We start from the raw sequence: 21,582 nt of genomic DNA, 5'->3' as shown, positions 1-21,582 counted from the left end.
AGTACAGTGCTGTAGACCCCGCTATGCAGACCATGCCCCTCCCCCTCTCTCCCTTTCATCCAGTACAGGAAGCGCTTGAACAAAAGCAACGCTCTTAAAGAAAGTTACAATTTTGAAAAACTGTGAGATCTTCTTGCAAAATGCTCTCAATCCAAGTTACTCTTAAACCAAGGTACCACTGTATTTCACAGGTGATATAATTATATTCAGTGCATTAGGTGTTCTTTGTATGGGATATCCTTAAAACATGACCTGATGGTGGCCAAAAGGCTGGAATTGAGAAGCACTGCTATAAAACTCCTTATGGCTGCAGTTATATGCTGTGACCACTAGATGTCAGCAAAGCCTAAGGCTGTGGCTCTTGCACAATGATAAGTTACCCCTATGTACAAAGCCTGTGACCTCCGTATACAGATCTTCTCTATGTAGAGGTTACAGGCGGATAGGTTAGATGACCTATCAGTCCGCTTGGTTATTATTGCATTATTTTATATTTTTATAGAAGCCAGAGAAGTAGTATAAGGGTATATAAGGGAATTCCTTTGCCAACCTGACGCGCTCCAATTACTGCAAAACTACAACTCCCATCATGCCCTGACAACCGAAGGCTGTCAGGGCATGATGGGAATTGTAGTTTTGCAATGGCTGGGGGGCCACACTGATCTAGGAGGGTAGCTTCACACACACACACACCGTATCGCAGTGGATTTTCTGCTGCAGATCCGCAGCAGATTTGATCTTAATAACTGAACACAGCATCAAATCTGCACCATCAAATCTGCTGCACATCCTGTACGTGTGAATGCGCCCTAAAAAAAAAAAGAAAGAAAAAAAAAAAACTGCGACCATTGTATTCCCCCTTAAATTTACCAATTTTATTTTTTAATAAAAAAATAAAATAAAAAATAGCATATACACCAATGAGAAGCCTCGGCAGCCGGGACGTCACACACACGCTCCTGTGCTTCAGAACGTGATCTCCTTGTTGCCAAGACATCCGCTGTTGCCATGGAGACCACACAATAACAAGGATCCTCGGCAGCGACGCACTTCACTCACCTGCACAGTGACGCCCTTACTCTTGTATTCTGCGTGCAGACCCCGCGAGAAGAAATCCACAAAAGCCTGAAAGGAGAGAGAGAGAAATACATTCAGAGATGGCTGCAATCTCTTCTGTAATGACGGGTTAGCAAGGCGGACAACAAGTCCCAGGAAGGCGGAGACGAGTTACATTTTAAAAGGGGGATAAATCCCTTAAGGGGTTAACACATCTAGGTGTACGAACCAGAATAGAGGCCAACAGCTGGGAATTTGTCAGGGTCGGCCCTATTTATAAGGGGGACTCCCAACATCTAGGGTTAAATGAATGGGATCCCCCAATGATAAGATCCTCAGGGAGCTGGAACATGGAGAGAGAGGCGTAACGCCAGAAGAGTGATTGACAGGGCCAGGAGCCATTGAGTGCTGCATTTAAAGGGTTATTCTACTCAAACATAACTATTGATATGTTGCTGCCCATGGTGAAACTAACAATTCTTTCTATACTTGTTATTATCTATTCAGTCTCCTTCCCCCAGTTCTCAGCTGCTACTTTCTGCTGAAGACGCAAAAATCTGTGTGTGAGCTTTTCTCGGTGTCTCCCCCTCCCTTCTGAGATGGATGAGGTAAACAAGTCCCTGACTGGCTTTATCTGCAACATTGCAGCTTCTTTGTTATGCTGGGAGAGTTTGGGGCCTATTCCACGGAGCGATAATCGTCCGACTCGGCTGACTATTGCTCCGTGGAATAGAGAGAACGATCAGTCGATGATCGTGTCATCGGCCGATCATTCATTTAGGTTCCAACCTAAAATCATCGGTCGCTACCCAAGCATCGCTACGTGGAATAGCGGTGCGCGGCGGGCAACTGACGATTTAAAAACATCATACTTTACCTGTCCAGGATGCAGGTCTTCTCCTTCTCCCGGTCCAGCGCGCAGCAGCAGCTTCGCAGTGGCCTGTCTGAGCTGACAGACTGCTCAGCCAGGCCGTTCCGAAGCTGCTGCGCGCGGGACTGGAAGAAGGAGAAGACCTGCAGCATGGTGAGGTAAAGTATGAAACAAGGGCTGCAAGGACATCGGTAATGATGTCCCTGCAGCCGTCGCTAAACGATTGTCGGGCCGTGGAATAGGCCCAGTAAATGAGCGCCGATCTAGCAGATCGTCGCTCGTTTACATGGTTGATCGGGCCCTGGTCGGCCCGTGGAATAGGACCCTTAATCTCAGTGAGTTCATCAGCAACTTGACCTCAGAATAACCTTTCCAGCATTACATGGAAGCTACAATGTTGCAGATACAGCATGACAAGGACTTGTTTACATCAGCTGTCTCAGAAGGGAGGGGGAGGAGGGGGAGACAGAGAGAAAAGATCACACACAGATTTTTGTGTCTTCAGCAGAAAGCAGCAGCTGAGAACTGCAACATATTAAAAGTTATGTTTGAGTGGAATACCCCTTTAACTGTATGCGCTACTGATTAGGCAAGTACCGCTGAGGGGCTGGCCTGGCCCAGGCTTTCTGGAATTCCAAATGCCCCCATAGTGTTCTATAGGGCATACATGTTGGAATTCCAGACAATTATAGGACATGTCCTATAATTTCTGTCTATTCTCTGGGAAGGGACACCATTCAGGACAAATCCTGAAGGGTGTCCATGCTCAATAGAACCCTATGGGTCAGGAAATATATTAGATAGATAGATTTTCCTGACGTGTTCAGGGGCCTTAATCATTGGTTTTATGGAATACATTTTTTTACTGAAATTCTTCGACAAGTGATCACCTGGACCTGATGACCTGTGATTAGTGGAGGGGAGGTGTGTTCTCTATACTTGATCCTGTTGGTGGCCGCAGTCAGATCCTTAGGTGTGTCCCTTGAAACTTGTCAAAGAAGAAATGTAAACCCTTTGGAATGTGCCCTGATAGTTCTGATTATAGATGTAGTCAGCTGTATCTTCCATGTCTTTTATTGACCTCAATGGGTAACCATCCACAGTGCAGGGAGAAAAAGGAAATGAATTTTTTGGCCATCTACCCGAATAATATATTGTCTGTTTGTGCATTAAAGGGATAATCCAATCTGATAAATATGTCCAAAATTCTAAACAAACACAGTGTAACTAAACTAATAACACAAACACAGTTGGACCATTCATTTCTCTTATGGGGTACATGAGTAAACATCCACAGTGCTAAGGAAATGAGCTAAAGGGGTACTCTGGTGAAAATCTTTCTTTCACACCATTCCAAAAGGCCTTACTTTGTAACTATATGATAGAGAATAAAAAGGGTTATCCAGCATCAGGTCCACCAGCGCCACCCCTGCCCTCAGGTCATGTGTGGTATTACAATTCAACTCCATTCATTGTAATAGAACAGACCTGCAAAACCAGGAGGGACCATGTTTTTCTCGACCTGGAAACCCCCTTTAAGTTTATTTTTCCTAACACATACCTTAGTGGCAGAATACACAGTGAGCAGCGGGACGGGGTACATGCCGCTAGCGGAGGAGATGTTCAGGATTACGCCCTTGGACCTGAAACAAACAAGTGTTGAGTCTGTAATGTAAATCTCAACTCAGGGGAACCTCAATGGGAGCAGGTCGCGCCCTTCAGGCTCTTACAGATTGGGGGCGCTCCCCAGGTAGCACTGCTGCTTTGTTTACATGCTGCCATGTCTACCATGGCTGCAGCCGGGAAGCAGGTAATCCCGGAGGATCCACCCACGCCCCTCCGCTGTAATTCCCCCTAAGAATAGAAAGCTGTTCAGATTGTATTGATGACTCAGACCTCACTCTCTCTCTCTTTTTTTTTTTTTTTTTTTTAATTCTGTTCTAAAAAGAAAACCACCACAAGAGCGTTGAGGAGAGCTGAAGGATTCCACGATGCCGGTGACTCACCCTCCGTCCTCATGAGTCACCTCCGATCCGTCCTCACCAACATGGAGGCCCAACGCATTAGTCACCACAATGAATTTTTCAAAGAAAAAGGATTCTCCCCTATAAATAATAATGAGGTCTGGGTAGTAGTGTTTATCTGCCAGTCTGAGCCGGGGGCTGACTCACCTCTCCAGCATCCCGGGCAACACCAGCCGTGTCATCTACAGAGGACGACCGCCAGGAGAGGACACACCAGGGGGACCGCGCCATGCAGGGGGAAAGAGACAAGGAGACAAAGAATAAGCACTGCAGAATTAGGAGTGCAGCTCTGGAGGATAATACAGGATAAAACTCAGGAACAGTAATGTATGTACACAGTGACCCCACCAGCAGAATAGTGAGTGCAGCTCTGGAGTATAATACAGCATGTAACTCAGGATCAATAATGTAATGTATGTACACAGTGACCTCACCAGCAGAATAGTGAGTGCAGCTCTGGGGTATAATACAGGATGTAACTCAGGATCAGTAATTGGAAGACGATGTGATGGCAAAACACGGGACGGGAGCAGATGGTCCCGAGAAGGAAGGCGAAGGAGGCGGCAGATTGGCGCCTGAGATCAGCAAAACCTCCAGTCTGTTACTACCCGGAAGATTGGCGACAATCCGGCTCCATATGGCAAAACGCAGAATAGTGAGTGCAGCTCTGGGGTATAATACAGGATGTAACTCAGGATCAGTAATGTAATGTATGTACACAGTGACCTCACCAGCAGAATAGTGAGTGCAGCTCTGGAGTATAATACAGGATGTAACTCAGGATCAGTAATGTAATGTATATACACAGTGACCCCACCAGCAGAATAGTGAGTGCAGTTCTGGAGTATAATACAGGATATAAAATTAGGATCAGTAATGTAATGTATGTACACAGTGACCCCACCAGCAGAATAGTGAGTGCAGCTCTGGAGTATAATACAGGATCAGTAATGTAATGAATGTACACAGTGACCTCACCAGCAGAATAGTGAGTACAGTATAATACAGGATGTAACTCAGGATCAGTACAGGATCAGTAATGTTATGTATGTACACAGATTACTGAATGCTCCTATGTGTTATTATGTTACATATGTATGAAGCCCACCCCCATCTATTGGTAATATTCCAGTACGTCGTCTTGCAGATACATTTCCTTATTTTGCACTTATCGCACATAGAAAAACAATGGACGTGAAACCTATAGAGGCTTAAGATTCGCACTTTGCCTATTGGCTGCAGGTCCCTGGACTAACAACGGGTAATCCTAATGATGTCAATGAGACGGCAGCTAAAGCTCGCACATCTCCACGCCGCAACATCATCAAGGAAAGGGAGGGGAAAAAAACAAAACACGCTGCTGCAATTCACAGTATAAAATACAGCGGACGCAGAGTATTGCCTTCCCTGCATGCAAAGAAGCGTAAAAAGGTATAGCAAAAAAAAACAAAAAAAAAAAATACAGAAAAAATAAATAAATAAATAAAAATTAGGGTTTTTTTTTTTTCTCCCTTAAAAAATAAAGAGTGAGCTGCTGGCTGGGATCGGTGCTGGAGCCAGACGTGGAGACGATGGGAGGGAAGTGGGCGAGATGCACTGTGTGGGCGGAAGCTGTGTGGGTGAGTGCTCGCTGCGTAGGCGTCTGTTTCAGACATTCCCCTGAACAACACCAACTAACAAGGATGTCTTCCTCCAGTAATAGGGAGTGCGGGGATTAGGAGAGCGGCTGCACCGCGCCGCGCCCCAACAACCAAAAGCACAAAAACAAGAGGAGTAAAAAAAATCAATAAATTAAAAATTGTTTTCTTACAAAATTCCCAACAGTTTGGACTGGAAGACGATGTGATGGCAAAACACGGGACGGGAGCAGATGGTCCCGAGAAGGAAGGCGAAGGAGGCGGCAGATTGGCGCCTGAGATCAGCAAAACCTCCAGTCTGTTACTACCCGGAAGATTGGCGACAATCCGGCTCCATATGGCAAAACGCAGCCGGGATCCCCACAACTATCATAGAGTCTGATGTATATAAAGCCTGGTGCGGACCCCGACGCCTCCGGGGGATCCCCACAACTATCATAGAGTCTGATATATATAAAGTCTGGTGCGGACCCCGACGCCTCCGGGGGATCCCCACAACTATCATAGAGTCTGATGTATATAAAGCCTGGTGCGGACCCCGACGCCTCCGGGGGATCCCCACAACTATTATAGAGTCTGATATATATAAAGTCTGGTGCGGACCCCAATGCCTCCGGGGGATCCCCACAACTATCATAAGAGTCTGATTTATATAAAGTCTGGTGCGGACCCCGACGCCTCCGGGGGATCCCCACAAATATCATAGAGTCTGATATATATAAAGTCTGGTGCGGACCCCAATGCCTCCGGGGGATCCCAACAACTATCATAGAGTCTGATGTATATAAAGCCTGGTGCGGACCCCGACGCCTCCGGGGGATCCCCACAACTATCATAAAGTCTGATATATATAAAGCCTGGTGCGGACCCCAATGCCTCTGGGGGATCCCCAGAAATATCAGAGTCTGATATATATAAAGCCTGGTGCGGACCCCAATGCCTCCAGGGGATCCCCACAACTATCATAAAGTCTGATGTATATAAAGCCTGGTGCGGACCCCGACGCCTCCGGGGGATCCCCACAACTATCATAGAGTCTGATATATATAAAGTCTGGTGCGGACCCCGACGCCTCCGGGGGATCCCCACAACTATCATAGAGTCTGATGTATATAAAGCCTGGTGCGGACCCCGACGCCTCCGGGGGATCCCCACAACTATTATAGAGTCTGATATATATAAAGTCTGGTGCGGACCCCAATGCCTCCGGGGGATCCCCACAACTATCATAAGAGTCTGATTTATATAAAGTCTGGTGCGGACCCCGACGCCTCCGGGGAATCCCCACAACTATCATAGAGTCTGATATATATAAAGTCTGGTGCGGACCCCAATGCCTCCGGGGGATCCCCACAACTATCATAGAGTCTGATGTATATAAAGCCTGGTGCGGACCCCGACGCCTCCGGGGAATCCCCACAACTATCATAGAGTCTGATGTATATAAAGCCTGGTGCGGACCCCGACGCCTCTGGGGGATCCCCACAACTATCATAGAGTCTGATGTGTATAAAGCCTGGTGCGGACCCCAATGCCTCCGGGGGATCCCCACAACTATCATAGAGTCTGATGTATATAAAGCCTGGTGCGGACCCCGACGCCTCCGGGGAATCCCCACAACTATCATAGAGTCTGATGTATATAAAGCCTGGTGCGGACCCCGACGCCTCTGGGGGATCCCCACAACTATCATAGAGTCTGATGTATATAAAGCCTGGTGCGGACCCCAATGCCTCCGGGGGATCCCCACAACTATCATAGAGTCTGATGTATATAAAGCCTGGTGCGGACCCCGACGCCTCCGGGGGATCCCCACAACTATCATAAAGTCTGATGTATATAAAGCCTGGTGCGCACCCCGACGCCTCCGGGGAATCCCCACAAATATCAGAGTCTGATATATATAAAGCCTGGTGCGGACCCCAATGCCTCCAGGGGATCCCCACAACTATCATAAAGTCTGATTTATATAAAGCCTGGTGTGGACCCCAATGCCTCTGGGGGATCCCCAGAAATATCAGAGTCTGATATATATAAAGCCTGGTGCGGACCCCAATGCCTCCGGGGGATCCCCACAACTATCAGAGTCTGATGTATATAAAGCCTGGTGCGGACCCCAACACCTCTGGGGGATCCCCACAACTATCATAAAGTCTGATATATATAAAGCCTGGTGCGGACCCCAATGCCTCTGGGGGATCCCCAGAAATATCAGAGTCTGATATATATAAAGCCTGGTGCGGACCCCAATGCCTCCGGGGGATCCCCACAACTATCAGAGTCTGATGTATATAAAGCCTTGTGCGGACCCCAACACCTCTGGGGGATCCCCACAACTATCATAAAGTCTGATATATATAAAGCCTGGTGCGGACCCCGACGCCTCCGGGGGATCCCCACAACTATCATAGAGTCTGATGTGTATAAAGCCTGGTGCGGACCCCAACACCTCTGGGGGATCCCCACAAATATCACCCCGCCCATAGTCTGATATATATATAAAGCCTGGTGTGGACCCCGACGCCTCCGGGGGATCCCCATAACTATCATAGAGTCTGATATACACTCACCGGCCACTTTATTAGGTACACCATGCTAGTAACGGGTGGTCTTCTGCTGCTGTAGCCCATCTGCCTCAAAGTTGGAGGTACTGTGCGTTCAGAGATTCTCTGTAAACCCTAGAGATGGTTGTGCGTGAAAATCCCAGTAGATCAGCAGTTTCTGAAATACTCAGACCAGCCCCTCTGGCTCCAACAACCATGCCTCGTTCAAAGGCACTCAAATCATCTTTCTTCCTCATACTGATGCTCGGTTTGAACTGCAGGAGATTGTCTTGACCATGTCTACATGTCTAAATGCACTGAGTTGCCGCAATGTGATTGGCTGATTAGAAATTAAGTGGTAACGTGCAGTTGGACAGGTGTACCTAACAAAGTGGCCGGTGAGTGTATATAAAGCCTGGTGCGGCCCCCGACGCCTACGGGGGATCCCCACAACTATCATAGAGTCTGATGTATATAAAGCCTTGTGCAAACACTGCCGCCTCCGGGGGATCTCCACAACTATCATAGAGTCTGATGTATATAAAGCCTGGTTCTGACCCCAATGCCTCTGGGGGATCCCCACAAATATCACCTCGCCCATAGTCTGATATATTTGAAGCATGGTGCAGACCCTGGTGCCTTCGGGGGATCCCCACAAGTATCACCCCCCTCCTCCGTCCATAGTCTGTTATATATATATAAAGCCTGGAGTGGTCCCTGCCGCCTCCGGGGCATCCCCCCCTTTTTAATATGCAAACTCCACGTATACAGGAAGGGCTATGGGAAGGGTTCTCTTCTTTAGTCAAACTAGGAGATATGTTACCCAGAGGCTAAAGGTGACCATAAACCTTCAGGAACTAACGCTCAGATCCTCCCATAGACATGCGTGCCCAGCAGAGCAGAGCATGCAGGGGTTCTGATAGGTAGGGAGGAAAAGGCCACCGGCACACCCCTCTGTCTTCTCTAGACTCCAACGTCCTCCTCCATCCCCTTGTCCCCCTCTGCCACTGTCCACTCCCCAGACCCCCTCTGTTCCCCCCTCAGATTCCTGTCCCCCCAAGCTCCTTTGTCCCCATACAGACCCCACGATTTCCCCTCCAGACCCCTGTCCTCTTCAGATTCCAATGTCTTTCTCCATCCCCTTGTCCCCTTCCAGACCCCCCTTACCCAACATCAATCCCCCTCTGTCACCTAGAAATGTCCCTGGGATGACATATTGGTGGCCATGTCATGCAGTGATATAGCAGATGGGCCTGGCCCAGTTGGATTACATATTGGTGGCCATGTTATGCAGTGATATAGCAGATGGGCCTGGGCCAGCTGGATGACATATTGGCCATGTAGGTAGTCACACAGCTTCCTTGGGAGGGATGTCCTGTGATAGAAAATTGTGATGGGAGCCAAGTGCAGCCATATACATGGAGGTCACATTCTGCTCATCATAAGGAGTCCATGAGGTTGACCAAACTGGAAAAAAGGGCCACATCCGGCCTTGACTAGGGCAAGATTCTGCTTGATGAAGAGCACATACTGTATGGCCAAAATGTTGTCCAATTTTTTTCCACTTTAAATAAAGGAAGCCTGTACTATGGATCCCTGGTGCTTTGAACGTTCTTTTTCTTAAAGCTACATAAAAATTGAGAAGATAAGTAGATCAAGGATCATTTCTTACCTTACAGACAGAGGTGATGTTAATGGAGATCAGCTTGTCCAGAGTCTGCGGAAACAACAAACAAACACAATGGAAAAAAAAAAAAAAAAAAAAAAACTCCATGTAGAGAATAAAAACTTTTTTTTATTTTTTTTTAATTTTAATTAAAGAGGCACTGTGACAAAGAAAAAACTTTTGACGTCACAGGTCTTGATCGGTGCAAATCCGAGTGTTCAGACCGCGGCTGATCAGGAGGAGGGGCCGAGAGATGTTGCGCTCAGTGCGGTCCTCTCCCACCCCTGTGTCATGTGACGAGATGACTGCATAATACAAGTCTATGGAACACGTCTCTTCTCACAGAGCAGGGAGAGGATCTCCCCGCTTAATCTACTGATCGGTTAAAGGGCTACGTCAGAGAAAAGCTTTCTTTCAAATTAGCTGGTGTCAGAAAGTTATATAGATGTGTTATTTACTTCTGTTTAAAAATCTCCAGTCCTCCATGAATTATCAGCCACTGTATGTCCTGCAGGAAGCCTCTTTCCATGTCAGGAACTGTCCAGAGCAGGAGAGGTTTTCTATGGGGATTTTCTGTTCCTCTGGACAGTTCCTGACATTGACAGAGGTGGCAGCAGAGAGCACTGTGTCAGACTGGGAAGAATACACCACTTCCTGCAGGACATACAGTAGCTTATAAGTACTGCAAGACTGGAGATTATTACGCAGAAGTAAGTTATAAATCTGTATAACTTTCTGAAACTAGTTGATCTGAAAGAAAAAGATTTTCACCGGAGTACCCCTTTAAGGGTCTAAACCCCAACCAATCAAAACTTTTAAACACATCTTCCTGACTCCTTCAAGTTTACTAATAGCCTCCCCTGTCTATAGGCCATCAATAGTACTTTTTTCGTCTGAAAAGCCACCTTAAAAAAAAGTTTTGTTTTTGTCTTAATTTTTTTTTGTTTTTTCCCCCAAAATTTAAAATTATTATTTGACAACTTTATTTTATACGTGTAAGGCATTGTCGTGCTCCTGTACACTATGAGCTGGGTCACAAGGAGGACTCTCGCTTTATAGCTTCTTATGTAATGTGATGGGTTTATAGTCTGTCCTGGATCTTTTCTAGGTCCGAGGGCTAATGGCACAGGGGTGACACTAGGGAAACACGGTCATCCAATTAAAGAGGTCCCTCCGATCCTGGCCACTAAGGAAGAAGGTGACCGAGTCAATCCATGGGGACACCGGACACCTATGTACAGGACATCATAAAAATATGGGGCTGAACAACAAGGCTCTTTACTGACTGCCATAAAAGGGCCTTAAAGGGTTTAAAGGAGACTGACTAAAGTCCATTGGAAAGTCCTTTAACCCCTTAAGGACCGAGCCAATTTTCAGTTTGCTGACTGCTTTTAAAAAATTAAAATCTTTAAAAAAAAAAAAAAAATCGCTCTATTCCCATGCTCAAAACACTTTTATCCCTTGGTCTATGGGACTGTGTGAGGGGTAATTTTTTGCGCCATGTTGTGTACTTTCTATTGGTAACTGGCTTGTGCATATGCGACTTTTTGATCGCTCTTTATTACAACTTTTCTGGATTTGATGCGACCAAAAATGTATTTTGCTATTTGGAATTTTTTGGTGCTTATGCCGTTTACCGTGCGAGATCAGGAATGGTATAATTTAATAGTCCGGGCGATTACGCACGCGGCGATACAAAATATGTTTATTTATTTATTAAATGGGAAAAGAGGGGTGATTTAGACTTATTAGGGGAGGGGATTTTTTTTTTTATTAATAAAAAAAACTTTTTTTTTTAAACACACACACATTAGTTAGACGTCCCCCTGGTTGTATTACACAGCACCGATCCATGAGATCAGTGCTGTATTACTCTGGTCTGCAGCAGACCAGATGCATGGATTGCAGATTCGGGATCAGCGTCAGTCCGACGCTGAGCCCCCGGCCCGCCCAGAAGAAGGGATCTCCCCTCCACGATCACATCACACATGGGAGATCCCGCCACTAGACACCAGGGATGGTGCTCTGCATGGCTTTTAAATGCAGCTGTCAGCTGCATTGGAATGTCCAAGCATCGTGCCCGCTAATAGCCGTGGCCCCGGGCTACACATAACACCCGGTATCGCGGCGGTTCAGAGTGGCGATCTCGGTATAATATTCCGCTACTCACGTTATCCAGGTCGGGAATATCCATAAAATACTCCGGATACTCGTAAGAAACTCCCACATTGTTCACTGAGAAGAAAAGATAAAGACATTGCAGTTAATTATTATTATTTTTTTTTTACATTCAGGTAAAGATGAATCCCCCATCACTACATCCCCTTACAAAGTATAGATGTCATGGGGGAGGGGGGCTCCACGAGACAGAACGAGGAGTAGCTGCTACGTTGTATGATGTGCCCACATGACCAATATAAAGCCGCACCCCCGCCATGATGTATAATACACAGCCGCACCCCCTGCCATGATGTAATACACAGTCGCCCCCCGCCATGATGTATAATACACAGCTGCACCCCATTATGATGTATAAAACACAGCCACACCTTCCGCCATGATGTATAATACACAGCCGCACCCTGCCATGATGTATAATACACAGCCACACCTCCCGCCATGATGTATAATACACAGCCACACCTCCCGCCATGATGTATAATACACAGCCACACCTCCCGCCATGATGTATAATACACAGCCGCACCCCGCCATGATGTATAATACACAGCCGCACCCCCGCCATGATGTATAATACACAGCCGCACCCCGCCATGATGTATAATACACAGCCACACCTCCCGCCATGATGTATAATACACAGCCGCACCCCGCCATGATGTATAATACACAGCCGCACCCCCGCCATGATGTATAATACACAGCCGCACCCCCGCCATGATGTATAATACACAGCCGCACCCCCGTCATGACGTATAATACACAGCCCCGCCATGATGTATAATACACAGCCGCACCCCCGCCATGATGTATAATACACAGCCGCACCCCCGCCATGACGTATAATACACAGCCCCGCCATGACGTATAATACACAGCCCCGCCATGACGTATAATACACAGCCGCACCCCCGCCATGATGTATAATACACAGCCGCACCCCCGCCATGATGTATAATACACAGCCGCACCCCCGCCATGATGTATAATACACAGCCGCACCCCCGCCATGACGTATAATACACAGCCGCACCCCCGCCATGACGTATAATACACAGCCGCACCCCCGCCATGACGTATAATACACAGCCCCGCCATGATGTATAATACACAGCCGCACCCTCGCCATGATGTATAATACACAGCCGCACCCCCGCCATGACGTATAATACACAGCCCCGCCATGACGTATAATACACAGCCCCGCCATGACGTATAATACACAGCCCCGCCATGACGTATAATACACAGCCGCACCCCCGCCATGATGTATAATACACAGCCGCACCCCCGCCATGATGTATAATACACAGCCGCACCCCCGCCATGATGTATAATACACAGCCGCACCCTCGCCATGATGTAATACACAGTCGCCCCCCGCCATGACGTATAATACACAGCCGCACCCCCGCCATGACGTATAATACACAGCCGCACCCCCGCCATGACGTATAATACACAGCCGCACCCCCGCCATGATGTATAATACACAGCCGCACCCCCGCCATGACGTATAATACACAGCCGCACCCCCGCCATGACGTATAATACACAGCCGCACCCCCGCCATGATGTATAATACACAGCCGCACCCCCGCCATGATGTATAATACACAGCCGCACCCCCGTCATGACGTATAATACACAGCCCCGCCATGATGTATAATACACAGCCGCACCCCCGCCATGATGTATAATACACAGCCGCACCCCCGCCATGACGTATAATACACAGCCCCGCCATGACGTATAATACACAGCCCCGCCATGACGTATAATACACAGCCCCGCCATGACGTATAATACACAGCCGCACCCCCGCCATGATGTATAATACACAGCCGCACCCCCGCCATGATGTATAATACACAGCCGCACCCCCGCCATGATGTATAATACACAGCCGCACCCTCGCCATGATGTAATACACAGTCGCCCCCCGCCATGACGTATAATACACAGCCGCACCCCCGCCATGACGTATAATACACAGCCGCACCCCCGCCATGACGTATAATACACAGCCGCACCCCCGCCATGATGTATAATACACAGCCGCACCCCCGCCATGACGTATAATACACAGCCGCACCCCCGCCATGACGTATAATACACAGCCGCACCCTTTTATTATAGTAAAAACTCCCAATGTAGGTGGAGAGTAGGTGGGGAGAAGTGATGGATTTTCACTGTCCAACCATTTTGTTCTTGGAGGGATAAGATTTCTAGCAATCCTTTTGTTCTTTGGGAGATAAGCCTTTCTCCCCTTTCCTCATTGCCAACACATGTGAGGTCGGCCAGTGGGATCAGGAGCTTTTAGCCAAACGTGTGTTCACTGAGAGCAAATTATGTCTGTGGCTACATGGTGACTCTGTGATAACGTCCCTTACATTGGCTGCAATGCAACAAAATTCAGGGAGCACGAGAGAGCGATCTCTGACCATGTGAATCCTGTCATGGCCAAAGTGTAGCAGACTGGACATGGCACCTGGAGACAGCAGTCAAATGTTACAACACTACAAATGTATATATAAAGAGCATCGGGTATCCCCGTGGTCCTGTTTGCACTGGGTGTCGCCGTGGTCCTGCCTGCACTGGGTATATTTGAAGTCTTGCTTGCACTGGGGATCCCCGTGGTCCCGCTGGCACTGGGGATCCCCGTGGTCCCGCTGGCACTGGGGATCCCCGTGCTCCCGCTGGCACTGGGGATCCCCGTGCTCCCGCTGGCACTGGGGATCCCCGTGCTCCCGCTGGCACTGGGGATCCCCGTGCTCCCGCTGGCACTGGGGATCCCCGTGCTCCCGCTGGCACTGGGGATCCCCGTGCTCCCGCTGGCACTGGGGATCCCCGTGCTCCCGCTGGCACTGGGGATCCCCGTGCTCCCGCTTGCACTGGGGATCCCTGTGGCAGTTCACACCAGACAACCTCTTTATAACAGAATACTCTATACTGCAGTGTTCACCAACCTGCGGCTGTTTCAAAACCATAACTTCCAGCAGGGCCTCACAGTTAAAGTCTACCAGAATATGATGGGAGTTGTGGTTTTACAACAAATGGAGATTCCTAAATTGGGGAACACTTCTATATTATTGTGAGGAGACTCCGTGAGCGTCGTGAGTGCAGGTACAGGCTCCAGACACTAGATGGCAGCAAACACCAAGGAGCTGGGACGCTGTTTTTCCGCAGAATGAAAATAGTTCGTGCCAGATCATCTAAACTCACTGGATGATTCCCCAAAGCTGTCTGAATGAAAAGTGCACAAAGGCAAAACCTACAGTAAATCCACAGCTACAGAGGGACCGGGTTCCTGAATACAAGGATAGATTGGGATAACTTAGGGCCCATATACAGTTATCGGTCAGGAACAGACGATAATGGTTTGGTGTAATAGGACCCTTACTCGTCGTCCCCCCCACTATGGTCCAGTTGCTCCTCAATACATATCTCTCATTACACACAAGACAATGGAAGCTAGGAAACCAATATAAACCAATCTGTACATTTACAGTAACTCATTTTTGCCTATAGGGCTTGTACACATAACATGAGACACCAGGGTATGGCTCCCCCCCAAACCCGTCACTATTGCTTCCAGTGTTGCCATGGGACCATTAAAATTGCTCTATATAATCTAAAAAGAAGAAGTCTGGTGGATTATAAATTATTTACAAGTACTAACTTAGCTCTCCCTGTGACCGCAGTGAGCTGTGGGACCGGCTGCAGGACCCCCACCGAGCTCCAGGATTTCCGGAGCTGAGACATCACAACCTGGCTGATGGACTGGCCGCTCAGCCAGTCAGTGACTGAAATGGGACGCCGCTCTAGTCAGTGATTGGATAAGCAGACAGTCCTTTAGCCTGTCCAGGCATTTTCCCCCTCGAGTCGTGACGTCCTCACAACTCTGGGTAAAACGCCTTCTGGAGGAGGTCCCGAGACCAGTCCCGCCGCTCACTGTGGGCACGGGGAGATGCAAGTCAGTACTGCTAATTAATTTCCCCCCTGCTGGATTTTATAAACCACCGGACTTCTCCTTTAAGGCTATGTTCACACAACATTAAGTTCTTTGGGAATCACGGCCGTTGTAACGGAACTTACATAGTGCTGCCTTCTAAGGGAATCCTGGCCGGAGTGTATACACATGGTATACACTCCGGCCGGGATCCCTAGCGGCGACGTAGAAAACTGACATTTCAGTTTTCTGCAGCCGCTATTCATTGAATATTGCTATTGCTGTCAGGGCATGCTGGGAGTTGTAGTCTTGCCACAGTTGGAATGCCTGCAGCAATCAGGGCATGCTGGGAGTGGCTAGAAGAACTAGCCAGAAGTTGAGGAGTTCTTTAGGAGGAGGAGTCAAAATGAGGAAATCTTCCCCATTTGTGCAACCATACAATCCCGTCTAAAGTCCTATGAGGGCCAATGCATCCAATTAGTAGAAGCCTCTGCACTACTGGCGTCAGCTTTATCCACAGTCTGTAATAAGTTTGCAGATTATTGGAGGACCCTCACTGTTCAAATCCCAAAGTGGTGCTCAACATAAGCGGCGATCGTTTTGCATGCGCACCTACGGCCCGCTTCCTCTCGGCCTTGGTTTGCAATTATCCTTGGTGAGTGCCAAGTTCCTTTCTATATTTTGAGCCTATTAAAACCAATGATGTCATTAATGGGGTTCCCTGCTCAGGGCTGCCCTCTAGGGGAGGATAGCTCATGTGCTGCATAGGGTAGGACGGGCCTCCAATACAAGTTTATCACATCCTCCCGCTCCATAGAGGTCACTTACCCAGCACGCCGATCTCCAGGCCCTTTAGTCCGTCTGCAATGCGGTCATAGATCTCTGCAGGTTTCCCGAAATCCGCTGCAATGACTTTGGTCTCCACTTTAAATTTCTCTTCTGGAAAAGAAAAAGGAAAGCATTAAAGGCATTCTCCTCTTTAGGCAATCCCTAAATCCCTAAGGATAAGATGATCACACAGCGATCAGCTTTACTCTATAGGAAAATATGGATGTAAGTGTCTGATGTCCCTGCAGCCCCACCACAGGGGCAATGGCATACTACACCATATCCATTCATCTCAGTGTAATGCAGGACAGGGACGCTCTTTATCCTGGATGAGAAGCCTGAATACCTAATATCCCACCACTTCCTTCAGGACATACAGCAGCTGATAAGTACTGGAAGACTTTTTAATAGAAGTCATTTACAAATCTTTGGCACTTTACGACACCAGTTGATTTGACAGAAATGTTTTTTTCCCGCACGAGTACCCCTTTAATGCGACCCACAGACATCAGATAGAGGACACTGCATATTTGGATCGCCTTAGTACTCTTGATCTCGTCCATGATGGCAGAAAAGACCAAAGAACAGACAAGGGAAAGCACTGACTGGCCATGCTTTGTAAAACTACAACTCCAAGCACGTCCTGTCAGCATGCTGGGAGTTGTAGTTTTCAACGCATGGCCAGTCAGTGCTTTCTCGTCTGTTCTTTGGTCTCTTCTGCCATAATGGGTGAGATCAAGAGTACAAAGGCGATCCAAATACGGTATGCAGTGTCCTCTCTCTGATGTCTGTGGGTCACTTTTAAGGGGTACTCCAGCCAGGTGAACTTCGGCCAAGCTATCACACCCCTGCTGTTTCCTTCCTCAGCCTATTGATCTAAGCCAGGCTTATTGTTAGGCATGCGGTGAACGACAACTGCATGTTACACACCGTTACTATGAAGTGACTGCCTAGCAACCAGTCTGTCTACAACAGTGTTCCCTAAACTATAGTTCTCTAGCTGTTGCAAAACCACAACTCTCATCATGCCCGAGGGCTACAGGCTAATAATCTGGCTTTCATCACACTTCTGTGCCCTCAACTAACTAACTAAAGACAGACTGGTTGCTAGGCATACATTTAATGAATCACACGTTGCTAGGGAGGGTGTGATTAGCGACCAGTCTGTCTACCCAACCTGTAGTTGTCCGGCTATCCATCCAGCCTTCCTTCCCTAAATGAAGAGCTGAGACTGGTTGCTAGGCACATATGGTAAGTTGCTAGGGAGAGTACGATTAGCAACCAGTCTGTCTACCCAACCTGTAGTTGTCCGGCTATCCATCCAGCCTTCCTTCCCTAAATGAAGAGCTGGGACTGGTTGCTAGGCACATATGGTAAGTTGCTAGGGAGAGTATGATTAGCAACCAGTCTGTCTACCCAACCTGTAGTTGTCCGGCTATCCATCCAGCCTTCCTTCCCTAAATGAAGAGCTGAGACTGGTTGCTAGGCACATATGGTAAGTTGCTAGGGAGAGTATGATTAGCAACCAGTCCGTCTAACCAACCTATAGTTGTCCTGTTTCTGCAAAACTACAACTTCCGGTATGTTCTGAAAGCTACTGGATATCCATTCGGCCTTCCTTACCTAAATGAAGAGCTGTGTAAATTAAGACAGACTGGTTGCTAGGCACATATCGTTTGTTGCTAGGGAGGGTATGATTAGCAACCAGTCCGTCTAACGAACCTATAGTTGACCTGTTTCTGCAAAACTACAACTCCCAGCATGTACTGTGCCGCCGGCCTTCCTGCCTCCTCTGTGCCCTAAGATAACTCAAGAGCAATCTAAGAGAGACTGGTTGCTAGGCATGTTTACTGAATATCCTATGTTGCTAAGGAGTGTATACTTAGCAACCAATCTAGCCTGGTCTACAAAATATTCTATGTGCAGGGGTGGAGAATCCCTTTAAGCACTCTAACACTGAATGACCTCCCTGTACAGCAGAGCTGGTCAGTACCAGAATGGTCACTCAGGGGAGAGTATAAAGCCTCAGAGTAAGGATCTCCCCTCCTGAGTATTAGAGGCCACATCACTCATTCATTCTACGGAGTATGAAGCATGAATGACACACAGGTCCTGCCGGCCTTCATACACAACAGGGAGAAGCAGCAGCTTTATATATAGATGAAGGGGATGTGAGGACAGGCTGTGTCTGCACCGTGACTCACCGCCCGCTCATCGTGCCGCGCTACCCTCACACTAGTTTTCCTCTTTTGAAGAATAACGTAATGTAATCATTGTATGGGGAGTAAATGGCGGAGCAAAGACCAGGCTTTATACACGATAAATACCCTGCGGGTCACCGCACCAAGAAAGGGTTAATCACTGCCCCATCACCCCCCTCAAGACCCCAGCCTAAAATCACAGCCGATATAGTGATGGTCTATTGTGCTAGGACCCCATATCCCTGTGATGTCTCCTGTGGTATCAGCATCCTGTAAGGTGTGAGGACCCCATATCCCTGTGATGTCTCCTGTGGTATCAGCATCCTGTAAGGTGTGAGGACCCCATATCCCTGTGGTATCAGTAGTAGATCCTGTGGTATCAGCATCCTGTAAGGTGTGAGGACCCCATATCCCTGTGATGTCTCCTGTGGTATCAGCATCCTGTAAGGTGTGAGGACCCCATATCCCTGTGGTATCAGTAGTAGATCCTGTGGTATCAGCATCCTGTAAGGTGTGAGGACCCCATATCCCTGTGATGTCTCCTGTGCTATCAGCATCCTGTAAGGTGTGAGGACCCCATATCCCTGTGATGTCTCCTGTGGTATCAGCATGCTGTAAGGTGTGAGGTGCGGACCCCATATCCCTGTGGTATCAGCAGTAGATCCTGTGGTATCAGCATCCTGTAAGGTGTGAGGACCCCATATCCCTGTGATGTCTCCTGTGGTATCAGCATCCTGTAAGGTGTGATGGCCCCATATCCCTGTGATGTCTCCTGTGGTATCAGCATCCTGTAAGGTGTGAGGTGCGGACCCCATATTACTGTGATGTCTCCTGTGGTATCAGCATCCTGTAAGGTGTGAGGACCCCATATCCCTGTGATGCCTCCTGTGGTATCAGCATCCTGTAAGGTGTAAGGTGCGGACCCCATATCCCTGTGATGTCCCCTGTGGTATCAGCATCCTGTAAGGTGTGAGGACCCCATATCCCTGTGATGTCTCCTGTGGTATCAGCATCCTGTAAGGTGTGAGGACCCCATATCCCTGTGATGTCTCCTGTGGTATCAGCATCCTGTAAGGTGTGAGGACCCCATATCCCTGTGATGTCTCCTGTGGTATCAGCATCCTGTAAGGTGTGAGGTGCGGACCCCATATCCCTGTGGTATCAGCAGTAGATCCTGTGGTGTGGCACCATCTCTTCCCAAGTGATGCATCTGCACTCGGCCGCCCACATGATGGACAACAGACCCATTAAGACCAGACTCCTCCTTCTATTGCTCCATGCTTTCCTCCGGAGTCAAATTTGGGGGTGGACGGGGGTTACATGGTCACTCTGACTATCCTATAAGCTGCCAAGTCCTGTGTGATTTGACACTTTCCTTCATAGTCAGCAGGAGGTTTTTCAGCAATTTGCTTTACAACAGTTCTTCTGTGGGATAGGATTAAGTGGGCTAGCTATTACTCCCTACCACACACACACAACCAGCCCGCTGCAATATCAGTCATGGTAACCAACCAGATCCCAGAGCGATGGTGGGGGATTCAGCAGCACAGAGTGTTTCAGGACTAGTTTTATGAATGAAAGTAGCTGCTCCTCATTTACCTATAGAGATAGGATAAAGAGGAATAGCAACAAATGGGAGATCCAAGGCCAACAGTGGAAGGAGCAGCACAGAGTATTTCAGGAGAGGAATGTCACGGAGCAGTTGTGTATTCTGTACAGGGGACGTAAGGGATAGTCACTCGGCATGGTGAGGCCGGCCATGTTGTGCGGGTGCAGGTAGTAAATGTCAGCTTCGTGCAGCACGTCACCGCCATGCGATGCCTCTGTGGTGACCTCAATGATATCTCAGGAGGCCGCACAGAACTAGGGCAAGTAAAGGGGCGTCAGCGTTCCAGCGGAGCATGCCCACGACTCTCCCCGGTGAGGCATCCAAAGACTGCATTATGTATCCTGTGCGGGGGTCCCTGGGGGGGCAGATATGTGACGCTGTAGTGATGTCTCTAGGGCACTCATGCGGATAAAGGACTCTCTGAGCCAAAACCTCAAACTACAGCTGAGGTACCAGAGGCGGAAAACAGGCCGGGAGTAAGGACGCAGATCAGTGTGGAGGGGTCTTAAAGGGGATCGTATGGTTGCTTGCAATAATAAAAAAATATATATATATTAATTAAAGGGGTTGTCCAAGTTTGGAAAAATATAACCGCTTTCTTCCAGTCCTCAGTTTGGGTCAAGTATTGCTGCTCCATTCCATTGAAGTCAGTGGAGGTGAGCTGTAATACCACACACACACCACAAGGACAGTGGTGGCGCTGTTTTTCCAAGAAAGTAGTTGTGTTTTTTCTAATCCTGGATAATCCCTTTAAAATATTACATGGCGGCCGGGATAAAATATCACATATTCAGTAAACGTTACATGTTGGTTAAAGGAGAAGTCTAGGGCGGCTATATGTTTTGGGAGGGGCAAGGGGGAAACATAATAAACACCACACCACTACTCCCCCGTTCCAGTGTCCGCCCAGTGCTGGATTGCCAATCCGGGACCCCTCGCGGGTATGGAGAGGGGTGAGCAATCAGTCATGGTCATGTTCTCCCCTCCCCCTGCCGCCTGACAAATGTTTGTTAT

The 21,582-nt window shown here is 48.2% G+C and overlaps 1 protein-coding gene across 1 annotated transcript in view; it reads right to left on the bottom strand.

Annotated features, from left to right (window-relative positions):
• Window positions 1-21,582, bottom strand: part of HSD17B12 (hydroxysteroid 17-beta dehydrogenase 12) — a 55,341-nt gene that overhangs the window by 8,676 nt on the left and 25,083 nt on the right. The window contains exons 4-9 of the mRNA XM_069965144.1: window positions 16,759-16,869; window positions 11,968-12,032; window positions 9,804-9,848; window positions 4,099-4,133; window positions 3,489-3,570; window positions 1,060-1,125 (exon numbers count right to left, since the gene is read on the bottom strand). Coding sequence (XP_069821245.1) covers window positions 1,060-1,125; window positions 3,489-3,570; window positions 4,099-4,133; window positions 9,804-9,848; window positions 11,968-12,032; window positions 16,759-16,869 — 404 coding nt within the window. The remainder of the gene's footprint in view (window positions 1-1,059; window positions 1,126-3,488; window positions 3,571-4,098; window positions 4,134-9,803; window positions 9,849-11,967; window positions 12,033-16,758; window positions 16,870-21,582) is intronic.

Source organism: Dendropsophus ebraccatus, chromosome 4, assembly GCF_027789765.1.
Source record: "Dendropsophus ebraccatus isolate aDenEbr1 chromosome 4, aDenEbr1.pat, whole genome shotgun sequence".
In the NCBI taxonomy this organism is placed as follows: Eukaryota; Metazoa; Chordata; class Amphibia; order Anura; family Hylidae; genus Dendropsophus; species Dendropsophus ebraccatus.
The sequence above is the reverse complement of the archived record's forward strand: the minus strand, read 5'-3'. Positions and strand labels throughout refer to the sequence as shown.